At 35.8% G+C, this 27,858-nt stretch overlaps 1 protein-coding gene across 1 annotated transcript in view; it reads left to right on the top strand.

Annotated features, from left to right (window-relative positions):
- The window catches only part of CEP128 (centrosomal protein 128), a 198,922-nt gene that overhangs the window by 69,454 nt on the left and 101,610 nt on the right, over positions 1-27,858 (top strand). Inside the window, exons 16-18 of the mRNA XM_088145261.1 lie at positions 6,702-6,878; positions 8,978-9,037; positions 12,315-12,507. Of these exons, the coding sequence (XP_088001387.1) occupies positions 6,702-6,878; positions 8,978-9,037; positions 12,315-12,507 (430 nt within the window). The remainder of the gene's footprint in view (positions 1-6,701; positions 6,879-8,977; positions 9,038-12,314; positions 12,508-27,858) is intronic.

The raw sequence follows: 27,858 nt of genomic DNA on the forward strand, positions 1-27,858 counted from the left end.
ACTTATACCTAATCCCACTCAGTTTATTAACAGAACATTGTGTGAGGGATCTGATCCCAGCAATGGTGCAGGCTAATAAAATTTCAAATTTAGGAACAAGGTGATCTTGACAAATTTTGCTTACACCCAAATAACTAAAAATATATGTGGAATGAGAGGAAAAAAATGGTGAGAAATCTAATCAATCAATCAATCCCAGGAAGTGTGGGCTTTCACATGGTTGTCCCATTGTATGTGTGTGTGTGTGTACGTGTGTATGTATGTAATTTTGATTATAATAGAAAAATCTAATACAAACTGAACTTAAAGTAAGAAAAGAGAATAAAGAGGAGTAAAAAGTGCAAGGAAAAAGAAAAAAGAGAAGAGAAAAGCTCTTAAGGCTTGAAAATCTCACTTCCCTATATTTAAATTTACCTTATTGGTGATGCTAAATTTTTTAAATTAATACTTGGAAATATAGTAATTCTTCAACATATAGGCTGGGATCCTGTGACTTGCAAGGCTAGGTACACTTCAGAACAATGTGGGAACTAGCATCTGATTGCTACAAAGAAGAGATAAATTTAAGACAATATCCTCTGCCATTTCTGTGGATGTAAGCCACTAATGGATCAAAGTGTTTTCTATTAGTTGAGGGAAACCATTAGATAATCACATGATTACTTATAGAATTCATTTCCATTTGAACATGGAGGAAAACTCTCTGACTGGCTATTTGATATGATGACATATGAAATATCAAGATTCCAAGATAGTGTGGCTTCAGATATCAGCAGCTGAAAGAAACAGTGGAAGAAGGTAGCCCTGTTTTAACTTTCCAGAAACATCTGATTGGCTTCTGTGGGAAACAGGTTGTGGGCTAACTGGAGCTTGAATGTGGTCCAGCAGGAGGTATTTGGTTTGTTCTTGTCCTTGGCTGTGTACTGTTTGTGGAAACTGGTTCCATTCTGAAATTATCCTAATTCTTATCTCTGCTTGGGTTTTAACATGCTCTCTCCATAGATATGGGGCCAAAGTAGTTGTACCAGGTGCTGTGAGTTGGAATTGATGCACCTCATGATGTGTTGTGATAAGCTGCTGAGTTACCTGGAATCTTTTTTTCTTAGGTAGCTTGTTTGTAGGGATAGGAAGGGGGATGTTTTCCTTGAGTCCTGTCAGGAGATTTTAGCTTATGCTACTTCTTTTAGTCATTTGTAGGCATAGTGGTATGCTAGAACAGACTGTAGAACTGAATTTAGAACCAGTATCAAGGCTAGGCCAAAGTCTTCTGCTCTAGACAAGCCACGAGTCTCTCCTTCCCAGCCACCATTTGTTCATACTTTCCACAGCTTTATTGATTTGACGTGATTTGTAAAATAAGTGCATAAATAAACCTTTTCATTCTTAAAAATGCCAAAGCAATTTGGTTCCAACAATAGTAGCACTTTAACAAAGGCATCGAGAGGGATGTTCTCTGCTTAGCTTCTCTGCAGTAATGCTGTTGCTACTGCCATAGATGACACCTCCAGTCATTTGAACCTCTCTCTGCACAACTTTATTGGTGGCAGCAACAAGTTGCAAAATCTTCAAGAAGAAAGAGTGATTTTTCTCAGTGCCACAGTTCCAGACTTGGCAGCAGGCAACAGCCAGTTCAGCTTTCCCTAATGCAATGTCTAAAGTGATATATCAAGCAGTACATTGTGGAAGTTGTAAAATGGTGGCAACTTGCTGTCAAAGTTTAAACTTCGGCAGGAACTCCGCTCTGAAATAGGGTAAAGAGAACAACAGAAACTCAGATAGGCTGCCATAGGAAATATGTGCTTGTTTCATTGCCTTTGCAATCTCTGAGTTAGGCTCTTACTGAGTCTTGAGCTAGTACTAGCCCTGATAAGCGTACAATTTTGGCTAATGTAGATCTTTCCCGCTATCACCCAGTCCACCCTCATTATTCTCCTCTTGTATTGATTGGTTGCAGAAATCCTGTCCTGATGGACATAATTCAGGGATGGGAATGCTCTGCACATAATTCTTCAATCTCCTCTGCCCAACATATATTGATGCTTTAAACTAAGCTGTCATGAGTGAGATGTTTGTGTCAGGCAAAAGCTGTCAGATGAGAAAGAACCCTAGCGCTGAAGTGTAAAATTGAATAATTTTGCTTTGGAATAAATCTTCAGATATTGGATATGAGTTGTTCTCTGGGTTCTGCTTATTTGCTGGATGGAAGAATTTACAGAGAGCTTCGTGATTGTCTCTCTTTGCCAATTCTGAAAGCTAGAAATGCAAACTACAGTAAATGGCAATAAAAATTATTCCATCCTGTCTTCCCTGGAATAGCCAGTGTGCTACTGTTGCTGACTAAGACTGTCTAGGTAGTGGTGGCTCTTTGCCAACTTATTTATTCTGTGATGTCAACTGTGTTCACTCTGGCTCAACTTTCCTTAGTACTGAAATGCCAGCTTAACTCTGAACCACTAGTGCACTAAATGCTGTATGGTAATTGAAATGTAAGACATCCTTGGGGGAATACACCTCTGTGTTTGCTAGTCATGTATTTCATTTGAAATTAGAGTTTTCTAGAAATCTGCAAGATTGGCCTGTAACAGAATGTCTTGATTGCAGCTTTCTCACTTTCTTGTTTTCATTCACTTCTGGAACCCAGCTTTGGTTCTATCCACCTCTGTATGTCTCCATACAGCTCATATTTAATTTATAAGTATTAAATTCAAGTTTTGGGTTATGATGGAAGAAAATCCCTGAGTTTGAACTATTTACTAAACAATTAAAAAAAAATAACTGGAATGAATCCAAGCCAATCAGGGTTAGGACTGATTTAGAGTTCATTATAGTACAATGAGCTCCATCCTGTATGTTTCTACTCACTTTCTGGGATGTTGTTGCTTCAGTGATGGAAATTTGTCCTAAACTATTGCACAAGAAATAATTAGCTAAGGAAAAATGCAGATACTTTGAGAACAGTCATAAGCTGTCATTGTTCCCCAGCTGGAAAAAGTACATTGGAGGCTAGTGGCTTCTACATCTGCAATAGCACTGTCTCTACTTGCCATAGATAGCTAAGTAAATGCTTTATTACAAGCCTGGCTTATCTATTATATGTGCAAGCATGTTCTACTAACTGTTTATTTGTTTGTTTGCTGAATTTATGAAGCCTGATCAACTCATAATGACTCTATATGATATAGAGATATTTTCTGTAGCATCAGTTCTTCCCTTGAGTTTCTTAACTATGGAAAATCAATTTATTTGAAAAGCAATTTTTGAAAATGATTTACATCTAAATATGTAGAAATTGTAACTGCAATGTCAAGGTTGTAAGGAGTTTCTGTAATTCACTATTGTAGACTCATTGCAGATGTTGTAAAGTGGATTTCAACAACCTATGCTAATAATGTTTCTAGCACTTATAAAATAGCAGCTCAATACTAGTATTGAAACTTCAAGGCATTTTAGTTCAGGAATTGTTACCCATCATGTGGAAAACAATGAGGCTGAATGTATAACCTGGCTGTATTGTGCAAAAGATGAGGCAGCTAACGTGGCCATTTTGCTTAAATGGTTGCACAAGATCTTTCACGCATTCTATCTCTGTTACGTTACAGTTTGGTTGCAAGTATTTGGAAAAATAGTAATTGCTTTCACACACACTCAATGTGCATACACACACACATTCAAAGTTGGACTGTAAAACAAAACATGTGTTATTGATCAGGCCTTTGATAATTTCCATGTGGCAAACATGAGAGGAAGAAACTTTATTCTAGCCTCTTTTAGCCATTCTCCACCACAGACCTCGTAGTGGCATCAGACCAGTTGATCTATGGATAAGAAGTGGTGGTGTGCCTAAATTTCAAAGTGACAGCCAACTATTGTCTTCTATTGCTTCTTCCATACTGCTCTCCCCTCCCTCCTGCTTCTCCCTTCCTTTTCATCATCCCTAGTGGCCTGACCCATAAAAACAAAACTGAAATCCAGGATTTTATTGTTGCTATAGCAAGAGATTCTCAGCTTTCATGGAATTAGCTAGAACTATATTGAAATTATCTTTTATGCTTCTTATTCTGTTTCTTCCTGCTTTAAAAGGGGAAATGAATTAGTATATTTAAGAGAGACAAAGTGTATTTAATTTTCTTACCTTTATTTGTCATGTTCAAAAGAAAATAGCTGCTAACTCTGTAACTGCTACTAGAAGAGTGGCTATTACTGCTGCTAGATTTCTGTGATGAAAATAACAAGAGTTAGAGGTACTGTCTGGCACTGCCTGAAGCTCTTAGAAATCTAGGCATATGCCCCCTATAACTGAGCAAGCAAACAGATTGCCATATCCAGATCAGGAGATTTCTTTTGCTCTACTAGTTTGTTTTTTGCATTAATATGCAAAATCTCAGAGCAGTTTACATGGTGTCTGTCCCATTTTATCTTCACAACAACAATCCTGTGAGATAGTGAAGGGCATTATTTTGATACACAATTTTATATTCTATATATACACAATTTTATATTTTATATATATATATATATATGCTTCACATAATGTATAACCATACCTGTAACAGTGCACTCTATTTTATTTCTAAACGGTTAACTTGCTTTTGTTTTGTAAAGAGCACTGGTTTCTTCCCCCCTTATCTCTTTGCTGAATGCCCAATTGTCTTCGAATAAGCAATTAGCCGAGTACAAGCTCAATGTAGTACCAAGCTTTTTGCAACAGTTGTGAGGCCCTACATTCCAGAAAAAGATAAGAAGAATCTGGTATGCCATTCCCTTGGTAACCAGAAGAAAAAGTTACATTTAAGTTTACCTTCCTAAGAACCACCTTTCACTTGCTCAGACCGTCCCAAAAATCCCTTGTATGGGTATGAGGGGATGTACTATCTGATTACAGATTTAAATGTCTATAAAGCCTCTGATGTTTGTTTTATGAGGTGTGATTCCATCAACATCTCTTGTTAATGTGTTGATTGGGGTCACCCAGCTGTGTCTTGATCAAAATACATCTGCTATTCATCAGAAGTCTCATCTCAAGTCTTCTTATTGGCTTTTTATTGAAACTTGGGAAATAAAAGTGCCATACAATAGTTTTGGCTTAGATGGAATGATTGACCCAGAGCCAGACAATCAGCTTCATGGATGAGTGGGAACTCCATGGTCTTCCAGGCCCAGTCCAGTACTGGAAATAGTGTATTACATTTTGTGTGGAATATGTAACAATTTTTTTATAGTGTCCACACGACTATAAAGTGCATCTTGTATACCCACACACCCCAGAGCCCTTTGGGAGAAATTGGCTTATCATTACTGGTCGCACAGTCAGCCAGATGTTTAGACTGGATTTGGCATTTTTATTCACCTATCAAGTCCTTCCCAAGGACCTGGGATAGGCAGGTGTTATTGTCAGATGGTGTTAAAGGTATCGTCGCAGGCTGTAAGCTGTTCCAAGTAAAGCTGCCTCTTGCAATTGACTGATGGCGATTTTGTCAATGCCAGTGGTCTTCAAGATTGCACCCAAGGTGTCTATTGCTACTGGTACTATCTTTGCTTTCTTTTGCCACAGTCATTCTATTTCTATTTGCAGGTCTTAGTATTTGGTGATTTTCTCCAGTTCTTTCTCTTCTATTCTGCTGTCTCTGGTATTGCAGTGTCCACTATCCAGACTTTTTTGTCTTTCTTATCAACAAATGTTAAGTCTGGGGTGTTATATGGCAGGTGCTTGTCTGTTTGAATAATAATAATAATAATAATAATAATAATAATAATAATAATAATTGTTATGTTTAAAGGGGGAATGGGTAACTTAACCCTTGCAAATGGGCCCCTGCCTTACCCTCTTTAGGAAAGAATTTCTTGCCATGTCATCAGATATGATCTAGCCTTCCAATTGATAGAATCTGTACATCCATGATCTAGAATTTTCTCTTATGCCTTCTGAAGAATTCGTACATAACGTAAAATGTGTATGGAAACTGTAGCATGATTCAGACTACTGTATAACGTTCTTCTTGTCATTATTATGTACTGTGCTTACCTTGGAGATGAATTCATTGGCTGTGGCCTTCAACTGAAAAAAAAAAAAAGATCAAGAGAAAGAGAGAGAAAAATTAGAGTATAAAATTTTGCTAATTTGAGGGAAGAAGCTTTGCTGTCTTCAGTTTGTCAAACTTGCAACAGGAAATCTGTGATTAGAGTTCTGTTGATTGAATTGTTTTTCTGAAAACAATTTTCAATTAAGTCAAACTGGACAGCAGTATTTGGAAGCTTTCAACTGTCTTCACATTCTTCATCAGATTATATAATTAAAATTCTGAAAAAAAAATCTGGAAGGGGAAAGTATGGTTAATGCTAGAATCATGTTGTTAAAACTTATATTTTTAGATGGAATGAAAGTGTCTCTAGATGTATAACTGGGTATTATCAGATTCACAGAATGGTTCTCCCCCTAAAAAGTATCTACATATTTCTGGAGAATGGTTTTTTTTCCCCACCCCCAATATTAAAAATATAGAGAAGACACTGTTTTGAATGTACAGATGTTGATTTTATTATATGACATGGGTCCTTTGGTCAAAAAGTTCTTTATTTTATTTTGTGATTTTCCAATTGTTTGTAGCTTGTAATAGTATTCATTGCTGTTTTTATCCTGTGTCTGTACTATAAGTCCATGATAAATAAACTTATTGCTACTACTTTATTATTATTTGCTTTAGAATAAAATAATAAATAGTGAAGATGATCATCGAAGGAGGTTAAATGAAGAAAGGCTTCAACTTCATGATCAATTGCAATGTCTTCAAAATGAACAGGAATCGATCTACTCTATGATAGGAAGTGAAATTGATGCAGCTTGTCAAGTCCTTTCAAGAGATTCTATGGAGAAAATCACAGTAATTATGACTTCTCAATCGTTCTTTTAATTTACTAGTGCACAGAATTTTATTACTATTTCTTTGTTCCCAACTGCTACAAGTGGGTCACAAAACAGAAATGAAAGCATAAAATGTGAGATCAGTAAAACATGACATGGAACGTACAACAACTTAAAATAGAAGCGAAGTAAATTCATAGAGAGGATAACAGCTATTGAAGAAGCATTAATTGTATATTTATAATTGAGTAAGTAACAAAGTCAGAGAAGAACAATATAGTCAGCTTGTACTGAAAAGGCTAGCCTCTCTGGGGAGTATATTCTGCAACTGGAGCTCCAGCATTGCAAATACTTTCTTTGCTAATTCCCAGACTTATTTCATTTGGCAAGGGCTCTGAAAAAAGAGCCAAACAATCTCTGTAGGAACACATAGAAGTCCTTTTAAACATAATTGGTTACTTCTCTCATTACTGATGCAGACAAACAACAAAGTGCGCATTATACTTTATAGTTTTCCATGTTTCTAAGAAATAGTGTATTATGCCTAGTAGTAATTCACTGTTAAAGCTCTCTGCTTTTGGCATGTACTGACATCAGGTCTCTTAAGCCCATACAAATAGTGGGTAATTAGATCTTAAGAGTAAATCTTCGATGTTGCATGATTGTCTCACTCTGCAAATGATATTTCTTTCATTTACCAATGTAAGAATTTGAAGGCAGAGTCAGTAAGATCATTTTTTCAGTCAACTATTTTTATGTATTTATCTCCAGTACATATGAGCATAGTCTAGGATAAATTTTATCTTCACATGTGCTATTTGCTATTTATTTTGCTATTTTCTACTATCACCAGAAGTTGTTTTAATAATTATGTGACTCTGGAACAAATGACATCCTATTATTCCTGGACAGTGATGTAACCTCTCCAGTTACAAGCTAGATCATTTTGGCCTGGGAGGAAAACATAATTGATTACCGTACATGAATTCACTTTGGGTTTTTTTGGTAATATTTATAATATTAAAATTATATATTTATAATTTGGAATAGAATCTTACATGCTGTGTTTGTAGTCTTCATGTGTCAAGTTCTTAATAAAACCTGTGCTTGCATTTCTAATCTGGGACACACACTAAATCATGAAGATTATAGTTCAATTTCTTTTTTATATTTTGTTCTATTGGTTTTATCTAAATGTGTGTTTATATTACAACCCTCCCAAAATGCTAGTTCTAATTCTTATTACATAGTAAAACTTGGAAAAAATACTTTTCTAACAATTATTCAGTCGCTATTAGCCTCTTTCTCTAATTATTGCAAAAATAATTTTAAAACATCTCTTATATTACAAACAATCTAAGTTTGAACTGGTTAAAAAAAAATAATACAGATTGACATTCTGTGATTTTTATTTTTTTTTACTATTTTATATAACCATTTTAATTTTATGAATTATTGGGCCAAGTAGTTGCCAAATATTTTGCTAAGAGGGTTTGTGTAAATCTTTTCTGAAATTTGAGTATAATATTGAATCTGGATATCCACAATTAATGATTGAAACAATGAATTACAGTTCAAAGAAATCTCTCTCTCTTTGTGGATCACTTGTTTCAGGATGGACTTCAGAGTAGTAGCATCTTCACCATACATCCCATAATATCCATCCCTCAGTATTCACCGTAAATAGCTGATTTCTGTTTTGCTTACTGTCTTTTTGATACCTCAGTTGACTGAAGATTTGGCATCATTTCCTTTTTCAAATTATTCTTCATCCTCACAGTACCGATATTGCTGTGTATCTGAAATCACTTAGAGCAAATGAGACTTATACAGAGTAAGGATATTGCTTTCTGAAAATGCACTGTTCTCATTCTAGAGTAGTATTGTCTGTCCTTAGGGATATAATTAAATCAAAAGTGAATATTGTTGATTAGAAAGTTTCAGTTTTTCAAATATTCCTCCAAAATGTACCTATTCTTTTGTTAAAAATATAAACTATAGAATATGTTGTTCAGCAGTAAATGTACTGTAAATGAACAAATCATTAAGATTAAAATGTGCATGCTTAAGTAATACAACTGGTTTGGATATGTGTCCATATTTTCATTTTTACTTTAGGTAGCATCACTTACAGCTGGGATATTGAACGATCCTCATCGCTGGTTAGCAGAGACAAAAGTAAGTGCAGATTTTTTAATAGCTAAGTTAAAATTTAGCTACACTAGTTAATCAGAATTAATTCCTCAATAATTCAGAAGAAATGTACAGTTCATGTGTCTCATATTGTGTTCAACTATACCGTATAGGTCCAAAATATTCGGCCCATCCATATAGATATATAGTGGCTAATTATAGGTATAATTCTGCCTGATCTGAAACCATGTTTAGGAAGCTAGGAGCACCCTACAGGCTTTTCCACTAACATGCTAATTTTCTCTTTAATTTTTGAAGCTGACTAGTGCACAGCATTATATCCACATCTGTATTTTTTAACTATGCAAATCCACTTCCCTTTATGGATGCAGTTTGTAATGTTGTAGAAATAATGCTGCAGTAAGGCTATTCCTTCCAAATTAAAATATGAGGACTTTAATGTGTGATGATAAATTAAGTATGTATACTGGTAGCACTTTTCAATTACATTATATGTGTAATTAAAGGACGCCCCCCCCCCCCGCTTTTCATTCGTCCTTTTCAAATCCTGGTCTTCATTGCCTTGAATTCACATATTTCTCCAACCTTCTTATGAGAGATCCAAAATCTGATTCCTTTTTCCTATAATCTTTGGTTCCTTTTTCAGCTTACTAGATCAAGGCATTGCCTGGTAACATCTAGCTATTATTTTTTAGTTCAGTGACTTTGTAAGCAACTTTATCTTGTATCTTTTAATAGTGTTAAACTTCTCACAATCGGAAATGCTTTTTCTACTTCATGAGACAAGGCTTGTCTCCATAGTATATTAGGGTCACAATGAAAGGAGAACTGTTGACCAACTGACTTGGGTGAAATTGCATTTGTTTGCTAGCAAGATTGCCTGAAGTTATTGATGGGTTTGTTTGTAATGCACATGGACCAAGAATAAATATCACTATAAATAGTGGAGATAAGAGTTTGAACTGGAGGACAAGGGCAGTAGAGGAAACAGACTCACTATTCAGATTGTTGATGCTGAAACTCCAGGCACTAAGTATCAAGAAGGGTATGTGGTAATTGATTCATAAATCTGCCAGTTGAGTTCTCTTTAGTTATTAGTAGGTTACTCATGAAATAAAAGGGCCTTTGAAACACTATATTTTGCACCTGAAAAACAAATTGACTTAATAATTGTTTTGTTAAGAAATACTGCTTTATCCACCAGCTCTTTCACTGCCTGTGTTCCTGCCTTTGCATTTGAACATTGTGAAGAGATTAAATACAGTGCCTATTTTTAGAGGGCCAGAGCAGTGAACTTCATATATACAGTAAAATTTCTAAGAATGACCTTTCCTAAAAGAACGCCCTTTATCCTCTAGGAATTTCAAGGAGATTTGGAAGGGAGCCTTTAATTCAGAATATGGAACTGCAGCTGGTTTGGAGGGAGGGCAGGGAATGAAAGATGCTTGTGAATATGTGGAACCATCTGCACTTTATTAAAATACTCTGTGTCTCGGATGTTGGCACTGTTTATAATGTTTTCATATGAGGAATATATTAACGGCAAATACAAAAAAAATGAGAAGCATAGTGGCATGACAAATCATGGACTGTACTGCAGTGTTTATACACGCACACAGACTGAAGAAATTAAAGATGTGTGTGATCTGTCCCATCTATCTGTGTTCCTTTTCTAATTTGTTAATGGATTCATATAAGTTATTTGTACATTTTCCACTTTCGATAAAAAAGTGGACAAGAAAATCAAGCAAGTCTTTCTCTTATGGGTTATATACTAATGGGTGAGCGTTTTAAAAAATGCTAATGAATGCAATGTAAAACTTAATTGTGTCAGTGAAGAGTTTGCTTCTTTGCTTTACAAACCAGTAAAAGGTTAGATTTAAATATTTGTGTGGGCCAGAAGTTGTGGACACAGAAGACCACTCAAACATGCCATCTTTCAGTTAAATGTGGAAATGATATGATCCTGCCATATTATTAAAGGTAGTATATAAATTGGCATGTTTTCTGGGTTCCTAATTAAGAATTGAAGAAATGTGTGGGATTTACATTCCCACAGGGAGTACAGGGCAGATGCCCTATTACTTAAACTAATGATTGCAGAATATGATTTGAACAGCTGAGATCAATTATGCACATTAAAATATTTGTGGATCCTTTATTATTAAAAACATTCAGAACTGCTGTGATGAGGACCATATGTCAATTTCATTCCTTTGAAAAGTAAACACTTTTTCTTAGCTACTTATAAGTAACTCAGAAGAAGAGTATTCCTGACCTCATTTTATTTATTTATTTATTTATTTATTTATTTATTTATTTATTTATTTATTTATTACATTTATATGGCCACCCATCTCACAAGAAGTGACTCTGAGCAGTGTACAGCAAAAAAGTATAAAAACAATAAAATGTCAAACATGGTCATATTTGAAACAGACATATACATAAGAGATTTGATTAGCAACAGAGTCACCTCAAGATCTCACTGGTCCCCTGAGACCCCCAGGCCTGATGACAAAGCTAGGTCTTGAGGGTCTTCTGGAAAATAAGGAGGGATGGAGCTGACCTCACTTCAAGGGGGAGAATGTTCCATTTTGCTGTTATCATAGTCACTGGCAAATTAACATTATTATAAACTCCGTATTTTGGGCTGTGTTTATTACCTGGTGCTTTTGTGACTTTTGCTCTTCCTACCATGTCAGACTCAACCATTTTTTGACTTTGTGTTGTGAATTGTCTCCATAACTGCTCAGTGGAATGTCTTTTTATGCAACTTCTTGTAAAAAGAGAAATGCAGTATTATAGAACCTAACTGCTATAGCAACATATGAACAGGAAATGTGTGGAATTGCATTAAGAATTATTTGACAAATAAATAAATATTTTTATTTTGCTTTCAATTCTTGCTAGCTAATACAGCACCCAGATGCATTTTGGAAGTAGACTCATTTGTAAACCAGTCACAGGAGCCCTTTGAAGTTTCTACTGTTGTATCCTTGAGCTATGCCAAGGCCTTTAATTGCTCAAGAAACCACCACTACTGTAGTAGATGCAATAATGGCTGAAAAGTACTGTGTCACCCAACTGTGAGGCATACTATATTTATATTTATTGTTATTGATGTTCTCTACCTTCCATCTATATTTGATCCAAATCTTCACAAATGAAGGTTTTGAAAAAGTTCTTGGTTTGAGTTACAGGACCCTATCTTATTTTGTAGATGTTTGTAGTAGAACTGCATGTGATGCATACTAAAGTTCTTTTCCAGTAAATGTAATAAGTATACATTTTCTTCTAGACTAAGCTTAGATGGCTTTGTGAAGAAGTGAAAGAGAGAGAGACCAAGGAAAAGAAGCTCCGTCATCATCTGCTACATAGCCGAGAGCAATTAAAGCAGCTGACCTTGAGCAAGAAGACTGAGCACCAAAACCTCATAGGCCAAATAGAAAAGCAGGAGCGACTACTAGAAGAAGTTTACCAAGAAAAGAAATGTGAGTTTATAAGGTCATGTTAATTAACAACAAAACCCTTTGAATTTCCCATGTCAACCTAGTTTTAATTAGTCTAGTAAGCAAAAAAAAAAAAAAGTCCTAAACTGTTTGCAGTCTTGAATTAGTTGAAATTTGAGGTTTCTGCTAGAAATAGTAGTCCCCTGTCACCTTCTTTACCTCATGTAAACTGCATTTTGAGCATTTTCCCCAGAAACACAACACTTTCCCAGTGCTAGCCAGAGTGATGAAGGTGAGGTGGGAAAACATAAATCAAAAGATGAATTATATGCTTTGAAAGAATTGGCTTTACCCAGTGAGAGAGTGCAGTTTTCAGAAGCATTCCTACTGTTGTGATAGGTAGTAATTTTGCTTTTCTGCTTTGAGCTGTGCTTCCTTATATTTAAGTATCTGCAAAAATAGGATATATAAGATAGGCAAAATGGAGTAACTAATTTTCCAGTTGAAAGATTAGAGGCATGTTGTGAGCCTGCAAGAGACAGGATTTATGACAATATTTGAAGCCCAATTCATTTTGAATTCATTCTGTCTACCTGAGAAAAAGGCTAGAATTTCTCTGTGTTTTACTAACAACTTTCTTCCACTTGCATCACCCAAAGAAATGTTGGGTTATGTTATTTGTAACTCAGAACTCTTGCAAAACAAAAACCAGTAAAAATGGTTGGTGTTGTAAAATGGCCCAAAATGTTTTAATGATATTTAATGATGTCTAATTATGGATTTTATTGGTAACTGATGTCTCTTTCCCAAAGCAAGTAAAATCTGTGAGCTTTGTACTCATTAAAAAGTACAAAGGGTAGAAAAGTGAGCTTCAGAATCTATTTTTAAGCTACTCTGTTGTCTTTAGAAAAAGAGGTCTTTAGTATGGACAAATTTTAGAACTAACGTAGAGCTAAGTATCTTTTCTATAAATAATTTGATTATATAACAAGATATACCCATGATACATTCTCAGTATAGTATTTTTCTGTACTTGCATACAATGATGCAGAAATGGCCAAAGTTTCTTATTACTTATCTCATCACTAATACATTTCTGCATATTTCGTTTTTCTTTTATATTCCATAGTTATCTGTTTCACAAACATACAGATTTCTCCTTGTTTTGAAAGAAAATAGTTTGGTGTGCAAAGGGGTTGTACAGTTTTGATGCACTGGAAAGGCGCTTTGCTTACTGAATGCAGTTATTATGAACCAACAAGTTGTTAAGTGAAAAGAAATTGTGCCACAACATTAGATTTTCAGGTCTACAATCCAGTGTTTTATACACATCTCCTTATTAAGCAGCTAGCATTATGGTAAAGGTAGAATTTGTTGCCTCATAGAACTGCCGTGCATCTACTGTTTGCCCCCTTCCTGAGTAATGTTTCTCAATGTGAAATATGCTTGAGGGGATGAAAGTAATCTGTTACAAACTGGAAATTATCAAAAACATTGTCAGGGCCCAAGGGATTAGGCTTGTAAGCCTGAGTTTGCTATTGTGTTTGTGGTTAGCCCAAGAAATGATGACTGAGATAAAAATGTGTTCTTCCTCATAAACAATGCCATCTGTCGGATCCCTGGAAGTGCGCCTTCTCTGTAGCAGCACCTGCCCTCTGGAATGAGGTTCCCCCCAAAATTTGAATGGGCCCCACCCTACTGGTGTTTTGAAGGACCCTGAAGACCTAGCTCTTTGCCCAGGTCTTTGGTGAGGATGACTGATGCCCCTTTCTTCCTTTTCCTTGTTCCTCTCTGGGTTTGTTTTCTGTGCCATCATTTCTTTTGTTTTGTTCTATTTTTGTACCATGCTTTGTTTTTAAATGTTTCTAACAATTGTAAGCCACTTGGAGTCTCTGGGAGTTGGGTGTAATACATTATTACTATTATTATTATTTCCTCGCAAGGGGGCAAATGATGAAACAATGCATGATGTCATCTATCTCACAAATGGCATGACAGAAATACTTACATCAGCCATCAGGATACAAAGATGTAGGGGTGGCATTTGTGTGATCACATTGCCGTGCACATGTTATCTTTTTGGCGTCATTGGGGTGTGCTGCAGACACCACTGCTTTGAGGGCTGCTGGTTAACTTGGGGAATGCAGGGCAGACATCATGGCCCAGAACTTTGTTCTCCATCAGCCTGCTGCTGTTCTTTGCCTCCAGCAGCTGTTGCCACACTTTACCTAACGGTTCCTGTCAGTCTATGTACATTTAATAGGGAGATCCTTAGAATCAAATCAGATTCTAACAGTCAGTAAACAAGAGGCTTCTCTCAAAAAAGTGACAGCCTGATACTTCCTCTCTCTCTGCTTCCATAATTTCTGTCAGTGATGGGTGGAACAGATTCTGGTTGAAGAGGGTGCAGGTGGGACTTGAATGTTCAGGATTCCAAATGTCCTTCCCAAAAATCAGTCACTGTATCATAACCGTTTAGTCCTCAATGGCCAGTTTTTGGTCCCTCCTCTGGGATTTTTTGTACTTCTTTTTTACTCCCTTGTTGTTTATTCACTCACTTTGTCAATTATGCTAATGGCTCTCTTGGTTGCTGTTTTGGCTGCCCAAGGACTAGCACTTGAATTGATATCAGAATTATCAGTATAAATATAAAACAGTTCTGTCAGTCTTAAGACTTTGTTTCTTAATTTAAACAGATGTGTTCCCCACAAAATCCAATTCACACAGTAAAAAATAACCAATATAGCACAATTCTGAATTTTGCTTTGTCTGATCCCTAAACTTTATTTTTTCCCTTATTTTTAAAAGTGTAAAAGGGGAATGCAGCACTGAAAATGAAATACATTGATACAGGCCTGACCTGTACAAGACAATAAAAAGGGAATGCTAATTCAGCTAAAGAGAATAGTAGTTGAGATAATTAGTCTATATTAAATTGTTTTTGAAAAAAAAATAGTGACTTCTGTTATCAAGTTAATCTCTCAGAAGAATTGTAATTTATTTTGCAACCATGCATATCAAACCAGTGGGGGGGAAGGTTTAGGAAAAATAAATACACTGGAGAAGAACAAGGAGATTTATGCCCAAGCATTCTTAGATATTTTATTTTTATCCTGTTCTTTTCCCAGTCACCAACATTTAGTGTTTAACTGCTTCGTTTTAAAACTGTTACCAAGATGCTTGGGTATTCTTTTTTCTACTTCTGAAATGTTGTGCTGCTAGAAAGGAAAGGTAATCCAATCACCAGCATTCAAAGCACATCCCTGTAAATCTTTCAAGACTTGGTGAAATCCAGATGTCCGCTGGTTTTCTTAGGCTGGAGATAGGTAATAGTTTTCAGGCAGCTAGAAGGGTGTTTTGTTTGCTTTGGTGGATGTGCATTGTGCTTGTTCCACTCTCAGTTTGATCAAACAGACATTGTAGATTAGAGTACAGGAACTCAGAAGACAGTGGAATGAGTGTCTGCACTGCAGCAGTAGCTCTTTGAAGACTCAAAACAATGAAGCAAAAAATGTTACGCAGTTGTGCTTACTACTGTTGTCACCTATAGTCTTTTCTGTAATTAGTCTTTTTAGAACCTTCCTGTTACCTAAGTAACTAGCAAAAGATATTTAACACTCAAATTTAGTAAACAAAGAACTCATATTGGAGGCAAAGCTGAATTCAAATTTTTGTTTTTATACTGCATTGATTTGAAGTCATGGATAGTCTACTGAGATCAATAATCCATTTCATATATCATAAAAAACTGAATTCACCTGTATAAAATGTCAATTTGGATAAATTTTCTGGATTCCTCCTCTAAGGTTGAGAAGAACCTCCTGAATCTCTAATAGATGGAGCGCTATTACTTTAATTTTATGTGATTTATAATTGTAGATTAGATGCTCTTTTGGGGGACCTTAATTTTATTTTAAGGATTATTTCAAATCCTATGTATCGGCATGCAGCAGTAAACTCATTTAATTTATTGGGATTTTTTTTTTCCAGGCAAGATTTCCAGTATAAGATTTCAGTCTTGATTTTTAAATTGCAAAGTTGTTATAGTAATCAGTCATATCCTTATTAAATGTCCCTTCCAGTGTCAGTGCACTCTGTTGTTGAAATGAACATTCTTTACTAGCAAGCAAGAACAAGAAGAATGTCAGAGTTGTTGTAGATGAAAATTGTTGCTTGACTTAGCTACTCTGGGCCCACGACATACCAGTTCTTGTCCACAATGAGTTCCTTACAGCATGAGCACTTCCTCCTTTTCTTTCTTCTTGTCTTGTAGTCACTGTTAATTGTGGTCTTGGTTCCTGCCTTAGTAAAAGGATGGTGGTTCAACTCTTTGATGCCAAAAATTAGACTCTAACGTTTCTAATTAAAAAACAACTACGGAGCAGCTCATGGAAGTCTGAAGACTGCCCACTGCTGATTTAGAGCCTAGAATGCCTTTTCCCTTCCCCAAGTAATCTAGGGAAGGAAAAAGATAAAGGAGAAGGGGGAGGGGAGCTTCTAAGATAAGTGGATCAAATTGAATTAACTTGTGGAGAGGTGGAAATTATGTTTTGAATACATTATTTTCTCTGAAGCCATTATGTATTGCCTACCATAATACCCAGATTTTAAGTTAAAACTGAACTGTAGTCACAGCTGATTGTAGTTTTGATGGCTACGATTGTCTACATTGCTATATAGAATGTTTAGGGTTCAGTATTTAATATTACATGACCTTGCAGATATATAGATAAATACTTTCAGATATACAAATAAATGTGATAAAGTTCCAGTTTTCATTGCCAGACTCTGCATACATAATGTAGGGTATGCAGAGTGCCATTTTTGTTCAGTTACAAAAGTGATTTTGCTGTCCATAATTTAGCCGTAGCTATGCTAATTTATGCAACTGTCTTATTTAAAATTTACATTTATGAAGTATTCAAAACATTCAGAATTATATTTTTATTTGTAGCAGAAACTTGTGTGCAATAAATACCATTATTTTTGCAAGTTTCGTAGCTTTTAGAAAATTTTATAAGGAGTAGCATATTAAAGTATTATATGGATTTGTCAATTAATGCAATACATTGCTCTGCCAAGCATATCCTTTCCATTTTTAAATCTTCTATAGTGGTACTGAATATCTTGGAAGTGTAATTGTATATTTTATATTAAATTAAAAATGTAAAAAAAATTAAAGAATTTAATCTCTCAAGCAACATTTTCAAACAAGTTTAAAAAACATAACTAAGGAAATGAAATAAAAATAGATAATATTCTCTTGATAATGGCAATAAAAAACCCCTGCCTTTTGATTTGCATTAATTCACTAATTGGATTACTGTATGGAGTCATTCCTATAAATGTCTTTATATATTTATGGTATAATTTTGCTCTATTTACCTTAATCCATGTGTATTAAAGCATGAAATCATTTGCAGATTTGTTATATCTGTCCTGAAGATACTTTGTTTTATTGTACATATAAAAGTATGATGCCAACATTACATGCATAACAGCTTTCAACAGAGAATTCATGGAAGAAGTACTGTTGTAATTTTTTTTCTGTTTTGCTCTGTGCAGCTTTTTTTTATTATTATTAAAAGTGCATTGGGCTGTAATTGGTCTACGAAGGGGGTTTTAATCATAATATAAACATTGGATTCACGTTCTGATGATAACTTCAAACCTTTATAGCTCTAACTGTGGGTGCTGATATAACAGTACGTTATGGTACAGTAAACTAGAAAAGTGTTTGAAATGGTTTTTAGATCCGAAATGTAATTTTTGTACTAGTCCAGAGCCCATGCATATGTCTTCCCTTCTCTGTTTAGTAATGCTGATGAAGCATTTTTGTATTCTTAAAAAAAATATATAGGTAATCGTTGCAAGGATTTTTTAAAAATAGCAATCATCACAGTTTTTCTTAGCAAACAGTCAGGTATATGCACTGTTGATCTTCTTGCAACGTCAACTAAATTGTTACCATGTTGGGGGCCAGGGGGGAAACACTGTAAAATACTTACATGGGAGAAACAGTTCTTATATTCTGTGGTTTGAGTTTGTATTCTGTGTTTATAGTAACAGGTTCTTAGGCTATAATACTGTTTTTAAATTTGCAATCGAGGTATAAAAAGGCAGTGTTCTAGAATACAGCTTGCATCTGGTTGGTGATAGTATTAACCAATTCAGGATTAAATCCAAAATATATCTGAATGACAGTTGCATGCATTATTCTTCATATCTAGTTACTTAAAAGGCAGAATTCTGAACAGTGATGAATGATGTTCAATTAAACATCAAATAAAGGAAAATAATGTTTGCTAATTATAGATCATCCTACAATCAATAATGTATGCCACTGGCATTTTCAGGGATATTTCTCAGAAGATCAAAGAAAAAAAAAGGCAGGTTAAAGAATGAGAGTATGAAATCTTTATGGAAACTAACTCAAGATAGTTTATCCAAAAGAATAGGATAACTGTGGAAAATGTATTTGTGTGCTTGTGTTCTTTGTAAAGACTCCATCTTGAACTTCATATTTGTGAAGTTTTTCTTGGACTCACGGATCCTGCTCAAGCAAGTGGCAAATAAAGCCTTTGCAAAAATCCATCTTGTGTGCATGTTGTACCTTTATCTGGACCAGGGGGCTCTTCAGACAGTCACTTATGCTTTGGACATCTCATATGTGGACTGTTCCAATGTGCTGTACATGGATCTGTCCTTGAAAATCACTCAGAAGCAGCAACTGGTCCAAAATGGAGCAGCACAGGTGATTATGGGCATGTAACACCTTTGTTCCGTGAGTTATATTACTTACCAGTAGGCTTCTGGGTGTAGTTCAAGGTGCTGGTTATCACCTATAAAGACCTTCATGGCATAGGGCTAGTTATCTAAGGGACTGTCTGTCTTCTGAAGTTTCTACTCGCCCTGTATGATTGGACAGAGTTGTCATGTTCCAGGTCCCCTCCATTAAGCAGTATCATCTGATGGGACTTAGGAAGTGTACCTTCTCTGTCGTAGCACCTGCCCTCTGAAATAACAATCTCCCTGAGATCTGTCTGGGCTCCACCCTGCCAGTGTTTAAAAGAGCCCTGAAAACTTGGCTCTTCTCCTGGCCTTGGGTTATAGTGAGTTGCGGATCCTGCGCACTGGACTGGACTTTAGAATGGGTGGGTTTTCTTCTCCCGGACATTTGTGGGGGGTTTTTTCCCTCCTTGTATTTCTCTTTTATTAATTTTTTTTAATTGTATGCCCCTATGGAATTGGGAGGCCTTATAATAGTAATAATAGGTGATACTATATGGAATAATCTTTAGCACGGGAGGATGAATTTATTATAGGATGAGATACTGTCTTCAGAATCGTAAGCTGTAGTAGAGAGTGCTCATGCTTTAAAGGCAGCTTGCCAGCTCTTTTCTGTAACACAGATAAATTGAAGACAAAATTTGCTGCCCCAAGATGTGGCAATGGATACAGATCTAGATGGTTGAAAAGATAAATTCATGATGAATAAGACTACCAATAGTTACTAGTCATGATGCCAATATGCTGCCTTCGTGTTTACAAACAAATACTCTAGCTACCAGGTACTGGGGAATGTCAGTTAAAGGGCTGTTGTCCTTGTGTCTTGCTTGTTGATTTCTTGGAACCATCTGGTTTGCCTCTAATAAAGTCAGGATATTGGTTTTTATACCATTTGACTGAACGAACCAGGTTCCTTTTTATATTAAAGTTGAAAGTTTTCCTCTTTATCCATAACCAAGAATTCTGGTAGCAAGGAAGATGTTGAAAAAGGTATTCGAAAACATTCAACCCATATGATAGGAAGTTAGAAGAGTTCCTCTGCTAGAAAAGACTACATGATATTTTGCTTGGAACAAAAGCATAAAAATCAGATAAGTTAGGAATATATAGAATCATATGGAAAATGTAGATAAAGTAAAAAAACAATCCTCTTTCATAGTATTAAAAACAATACTAATACTTCCCTGGCAGGATTCTTTGTTCTAAAGTGATTTGAGCTGTTTAACATATCCAAATGACACCTGTGTTAACAGGCATATAACAAACATTTTGGTTTCTGATCTTGGATTCCTTCAGACCACAGGGTCTGAATTAAGTATCTTTGCATGTTTTTAGAGATGTTCACAGAAGCATATTTTTCTATTGTTTGAACTGACAATAGCTAAATCATGTGCATTCTGTCAGCCATCACTGTTTTCTAAAGTATAACTTTATGTATATACTTTACAAATATGTATATGTTTGCCTTTGATGTCTGATATAAATGAAACTTGGAAAGCTATACTTTGTCCTCAGGCTAAAGCAGCTGCATACACAACTTATTTTTAAAAGCCTTTTACATAAATTGACCTTTCTTACTTTTTCTTAAACACTGTGGTATTTTGCTTTCAAAAATAACTGCTGGGGATTTTGAGATAAATCAGAATCCTCCTCCTGAAGTCAGCTTTGAAAAAACTGTCATAAGCAAATGCTAAACAGGCCATAAATATTGTTTGGCTGAACGTGCATGTTTCTTTATTAAATTGGCCCTGATTCTGTCATGAAGGGGACCTTCATTCCCCACCCCTCATTAAAAATGCTCAGCTGACTTACCATTTTATTTCCTTGCTCTATCACCTTTCCAGTGAAATAGGTCTGCTTTGAGTATCTTGCTGATTTCCCCCCAGTTTTAAACATATCTTATGAGTCAAACCACCACTTCATCTTCCTCTGCTGAGCATATTCAGGAAAAAGACAGAGGGCGGCGATAGAGTGGGTGCTTTGTACTGTGATCCAAGTTAAAGTTCCTAGCATCTTCTGGTGGCAGGCCTATGTGAACCATTCAAAGAAGCACTTTGGGAAGTGATCAAGTTGCCATCTGAACTCACTACTTGAAGTGTCAAAGTACCACATCCTTCGCTTCAAGAAGCCACCCACCCCTGTGGCTGAGTATGCCTATGCGTGCCAGAAGACTTTTCTGTCAGGATTTCTGGTGATAATCCAGGTAATGCCGATAATACTGTCCAGATGAACCAAATTTTGACTTAGTATAAAGCAAGTTCTTAAATATTTCTCATACAGTATTGTTTTCAATTTCACAATTTTAATTCTTGAAAAATTGAATAAAGAAATACATTTATTTTTAAAATCACCATCACAGTATTCACCAGAAACTGAAGGAGATGTATAAGTTCTTGAACATTTTTCACTGAATATTTTATTTGAATAAACAGTTTTTCTCTGTTCTCTGTTCAAGAAGCTCAGAGTAAACAAAACTTCGTTTAAAACTAAAGTGATGCTGTGAGATTAAAGAGAAGTTAAAATAGCTCCTCTTAGTTTCATTTACTCCTTTTCCCTTTCAAGTATTCAGTTATCAGCTCGCAGTGCTCCCAGAAAGGGCCTAAACCCTTGTAGACATTGTTCAGAATTAAAGCTCTGCTCTAGCTGCAATGCAACTTTTCTGTCTTGAGCTTTTTTACTGGCCAAGATCAAAAATTTTCTTATTTCTGGTCTGTTTGCAAGGTGGGCTTGCTGTTTCTTGTAGGCTCAAAATTAAATATGAATTAAGAGAGTGACCAGTGTGCTTCCATGAGGAATTGTATAGATGGACATATGAGTGAAGGGAAATGAACCCAAAGAAGGTACCAAACTTGAATTTGCACACAAAGAATTTATCAAGTTTTCTATTTTTCATATGTCTGTTTTGAAAAAAATGGGCTTATTCATAAATCTGATTTCTCATTCCATTGGATTAGTTTAGATTTATATCCCATCTTTATTTTGTACATTTCAAAACAGTATACATAATACTCCCTCCTCCTGTTTTCCCTACAACAACAACCCTGGGAGGTGGGTTGGGCTAAGCGAGAGTGACTGGCCCAGAGTCACCCAGCTGGCTTTCATACTCAATGGAGAACTAGAACTCATGGTCTCTATATATCCTTATGCAAACTGCATTACTCTTTTTGAATTTTTAGGTTTAGAGGAAGGGGAAAAAGGAGGGACTTCAATAAATAAGAGTAAAGAATTAAACAAAAAATAATGTAGGCAAAACTATGGCTAAGGAACTATTGTAATTAAATTTGGGAGTTTACTGGCTAGTGAGGAGAAGAAGGAATCTCAGTAGGTCACCCTCCCAGACTGTTCCCCTCCCCCCAGACTGCGTTTTTTCGCTATCGGTCTGGGGTGGGGGTTATAAACTCTAAACTGTTAGCTAACAGATTAAAAGTGATTATAGGTAAAATTATTCATATAGATCAGTCTGGCTTTATTCCAAACCCCAATAGAAATACCCCTATCAGGAAATTATTAAACATTATCCAAATCAGTAAAATTAATAGATGCGCATTAGCCTTATATTCTTTAGATATATTTAAAGCCTTTGACTCTCTGGAAATACATTTTTTAAAACAAAGATTAATTAAATTTAAATTTGGCACTGGCTTCTGTAAGGTAGTTGAACATATCTACGGACCAACTAAAGCATAAACAGTTATGATTCATTACAATTTTAAGAGGTACTAAGCAAGGTTGTCCTTTATCACCTTTACTATTCAACCTAACTATAGAAGTGCTGGCAACAGCACTAAGATTCAGTAATCAGATTAACAGGATAAAAATGGGAGATAAGACGTATCTTTTAAATCTGTTTGCAGATGATATGATCTTGACTCTCTCAAATGCTTCTCATTCAGCTAGCTATATTAAGAAGGAGTTAGAGGAATTTGCAGAGGTGTCAGGACTGTCAATTAATTTTCATAAATCATATTTGATGTTTTTTCATGCACCCCCAAAAACTCAAAAGGAAATTTCCACAGTTTTAGGGATTCCAATCGTATAGAAATCTTTAAAATATTTAGACATTACTGTAACTAAAAATATTAATAAAATCTTTACAAATAATTAGGTACCAACTTGGAAGAAATTAAACAAAGAAATGAAAAAATGGGCTCCAAAATATTTCAATATTTTAGGGCGAATTGCAATAGTTAAAATGAAAATTCTTGCATGGCTTAACTTTTTATTTCAGTACCTCCCAGTAATAATTCCAGAACAGGCTTTAAAACATTGGCAGAAAGCAAGCAAACAAGCTTCTGTTTTCAGGCACAAAAACTGAGAGTAAATAAAAGAATTTTACATAGACCTCAGAAACAGGGAGGCTGGGGCCCACTCAGTTTGTTCATATATTATCAAGCAGCACAGTTAAACACTCTTCTAAATAATGGATTCATATGGAAACTATGCTTGAGCCAGATAAGTTTATAAATCAATGTATTTTTCACCCAAAATATTTTCTAGAATAAAAGAGATTGAAAATGTTTTTACTAAACCAATGCTTCAAATTTGGAAGAGTAGATAGTTTTGATAAAGGATACTTCCCCTTTAACTTGAAAATAAAATCTTTGAGAGAATATAATTTTTATAGGCTAAAGGATTTCTATAGTAATAGGGAACCTTTCAATAAAGATCAGACTGAGCAACGAATAGGTGATAAATTACCATGGCTTTTCTGGTATCAACTTAAATCTCTTTTGGACAATAGAAATATTAGAGACTCAGCAACACGGTCCTAAACCAATTTCAAGAATTTAATACTTCATTATTTAGAATAACCAAAAGGAACAATTTCAAAAATGTATAGGTTATTATTGCAATCAGAAATAGGGTATCCACCATATAGTTTAAAGCATTGGTTCTCAGCGGGGGCGGTCCCGGTCCCCGGGGGGCGGTGGGAGGATGCTGAGGGGCGGTGAACTTGTTTTGGGCGGTAGGGGGGCGGTGGGCATGTTTTGGGCGGTAGAGGGGCGATGAGCATGTTTTGGCATTCGAACTTAATTTTAAAACTCCCCAAAAATTTTATTAAATCGATTATCCGGTTTACACCATTTGTACCAGCAATAAAACGAACTTAGCGATGGCTGCCCTCACGCACTTCTAAGAATGGTGAGACGAATTTGTATTCTAGGTAGGCTGACCTTGAAGAACTCGACACTACGATTCTTCTCCGATCCCAACCAGCACAGCGCATGCGTCAGCTGTTTTCCTGCGCGATTAATCGCAGCGCATGCGTCAGCTGTCTTCCCGCACGATTAATCGCAGTGCGTGCGTTGAGCGTCCTTTCAGTATGAATGTTTGATTTGACCCGTGTTTCTTGAGTTGCTTTCATTCGTTTCATTTCTGTTTTTTCCCCTCAGTTTCGATTTACTTTCATTGTTTATTTGGCCAGTTGGCTAGGTAAGTGTGCTTATTAGTTCTTTATCGTGGTCGTGAATTATTAATTTTGAGAAATAGTTATCTTTCCCTCATCATATTTTGCAGCCGCCAACAATGTCGGTTAATAAAAAGAAGTGTCGTCAATACAGTTCCACGTACTTGAAGTTCGGATTTGTTCCTTCGCCATCGAACTCGCAACTACCCATGTGTTTACTTTGTAACAAAGTGTTATCTAATGAGGCAATGAAACCGTCTCGTTTCCAGGAGCATCTGCAAAAAAATTCATCCTGACAAACAAAATAAAGATTTGTCGTTTTTCACGAACATCAGGGACAAGTTTCTGAAGGCACCGTCTGTCTCAGACTTACTAGGAACCTCATCAAAAAAATGCGACGATGGTTTGATAGCCTCTTATAATATATCAAAATTAATTGCTAAATCGGGGAAAGCTCATACCATCGGCGAAGAGTTGATTCTGCCGGCTGTCAAGGAAGTTTTAGAAACGGTTTTACACCATCCAGCTGCATCCAATGTTATAAAAAATGTCCCATTAAGCAATGATACAGTGCGACGACGAATTGATGAGATGGCTGAAGATGTTGAAGCTTCCTTATGCAAACTTTTGATACCCACCGAATTTTCTCTTCAGGTTGATGAATCAACCTTGCCAAGTACTAATGAGGCTTTACTGTTAGCGTACGTCCGGTTTGTGAAGGAAGGAAAAATTATTCAAGAGATGCTTTTTGCAAGAAGCTTGATTGCAGATACTAAAGGTGAATCTATTTTTAATACTGTCAAAGATTATTTTAAAGAAAAATATTCCTCTTGCGAACATTATGTCTGTTGCCACCGATGGAGCTCCTGCAATGGTGGGTCGTCATCGTGGGTTCGTCGCCCTTTTGAAGAAAGAGGTACCGGGTATTTTAGTTGTTCACTGCGTGATTCATAGACAGCATTTAGTTGCAAAAAACCTCAGCGACCGTTTGCATCAGTCATTACAATATGTCATCTCTGCTGTGAACAAAATTCGCAGTAATGCTCTCAACGATCGATTATTCGGGCAGCTGTGTAAGGACAACGATGAAGAATTCAATCGCTTGCTTCTACACACCAAGGTTCGTTGGCGTTCCAAAGGCGCCTGCCTCAATAGGTTCTGGAATCTTTTCAACTCTGTACTTGAGTTCCTCGAAGAGAAAGATGTAGCTCTGAGAGACAGATTGCTACAATTTAAGATTGATGTTGCTTACATGGCCGATTTATTCGCAAAATTCAATGGAATTAATTTGCAGCTTCAAGGCGAAGAGCTCAATTTGATCACAACAAAATCTGTTATTTCTGCCTTCCTAAAAAAACTCACTTTGTGGAAGCAGAATTTTGGTCGCAACGAGTTCAGCCAGTTTCCAATCTTGTCGGATCTGCATAAGAGCAGTGAAATCCCCTTCGATGAAACACAAGTTTACTGTCAACACCTTGAGTCTTTGCACAAGGATTTTTCTGAGCGTTTTGAGGATATTTTGTCCCTGGAAGTCCCTCAATGGGTCATGAACCCTTTTATGAATATTGAGACAGCAGAAGTTCAGATTCAGGAGGAATTGGCCGAACTGTCAACTAATGAAACTTTGAAAGCCAGCTTCCAGAATGGTGATCGTCTCACAGAATTTTGGCTTCAAAGTAACATCAATCGCCTCTACCCAGGACTGTGGACTATCATCAAAAAATTTTTAATTGCCTTCCCTTCCTCCTACCTTGCCTCCTACCTGAGCGAGGATTCAGTGCTGTGACTGATCTAATTACAAAAAAGAGAAGTCGACTCCAAATCGTGGAAAGAGGGGACTTGCGCCTTCATCTCTCTAACAATATTGAACCGAACGTTCAGAAAATGGCTCTGAACCATTAAGCACAACCATCCCACTGACATAATCAAGCATGTTTCATTGATATTACTCTTTTAGCGTATTTTTTGCTGTTTTTTAAATTATCTAATTAAGAATAAAGAATTTTTAAACATTAAAAAAGCATTTGCAAAAAAAATTTAAAAAATAAAATTAAAAATTAAAAAATTAAAAAAACGAACATCAAAAAAATAAATAAACGTATTTACAGCATTTTGAAATAAACGTATTTACATAAAAAAGCATTTAAGCATTTTTTTTGCATTAGTCATTTTAATTTTAATAAAAGGAATGCAATTACCTTCCAGGGCAAAAGTATCGAGTTAAATCGAACAAATTTGGTGTGTAAGTCTACTGAAAAAAATTACTTAAAATTTTTGCCTTTTATAATTCAGTAACTCCCCCCCCCATACCCTAAATTACAGGATTTTCACAAAGGGTGGCGTTGAAAATTTTTCCGCTCCTTAGGGGGGCAGCAGCTTCAAAAAGGTTGAGAATCACTGGTTTAAAGGAAGCTTAGGATACTGATCTTGATAATCCCATACAGGAGACAAATTGGCAGATGTTATGGAAACCAGGTGGATTTACTTCAGCTTCAGTGCAAGAAATGCAGTGGAAGATTATACATCATTGGTATTTGACTCCTGTTAGGCTGGCACATATATATCAAAAATATTCTCCCAAATGTTGTCAAATAAAAGGGTCATTTTTTTTTTTCATTTGTAGTGGTCATGAAATAAAGTTATACCCTTTTGGCAAAACATCTTTGGGAAGATAAGTACTATCACTAATCAAAGAACTGAATACTCCCCAGAACTAGGCTTACTGCATTTATTTACAGGGCCAAACCATAGCTTAAAAATAACTTATTATTTATTTAATCTTAGCAGCCAAAATAATAATTGTGCAACATTGGAAAACTCTAGATAACATAACAACTGAGTTGTAGATCAATAAGGCTTCTTCAGTCGCTACGTTAGAAAAAATTACAGACTAAGTTAAGTTAATGAGACACCAAAGGTAGGAACCACGATTTTATCAAATTTGGATGGATTTTATGGTTCATCTCACTAGCAATAGAACATAATCTGGTATTCTTCATATTGTGTATGTGTATGTATGTATGTATGTGTGTGTGTGTGTGTGTGTGTGTGTGTGTGTATAGCAAATGTTCATATGTATAGTACCTGTCTATTCACATTGCAATAGATCTCCATTTATTTTCTATATTTTTCTTTTTGATTTTTTCTTCTCTATATGTATCTTGGATTTATGTAGTTACCTGATATTGTTTGGTAAA

The sequence above is a fragment of the Python bivittatus genome, unplaced genomic scaffold (assembly GCF_059951505.1).
Source record: "Python bivittatus isolate LINGU-HERP-01145 unplaced genomic scaffold, Pbiv_v1 ctg000480_np1212, whole genome shotgun sequence".
Taxonomy (NCBI): domain Eukaryota; kingdom Metazoa; phylum Chordata; class Lepidosauria; order Squamata; family Pythonidae; genus Python; species Python bivittatus.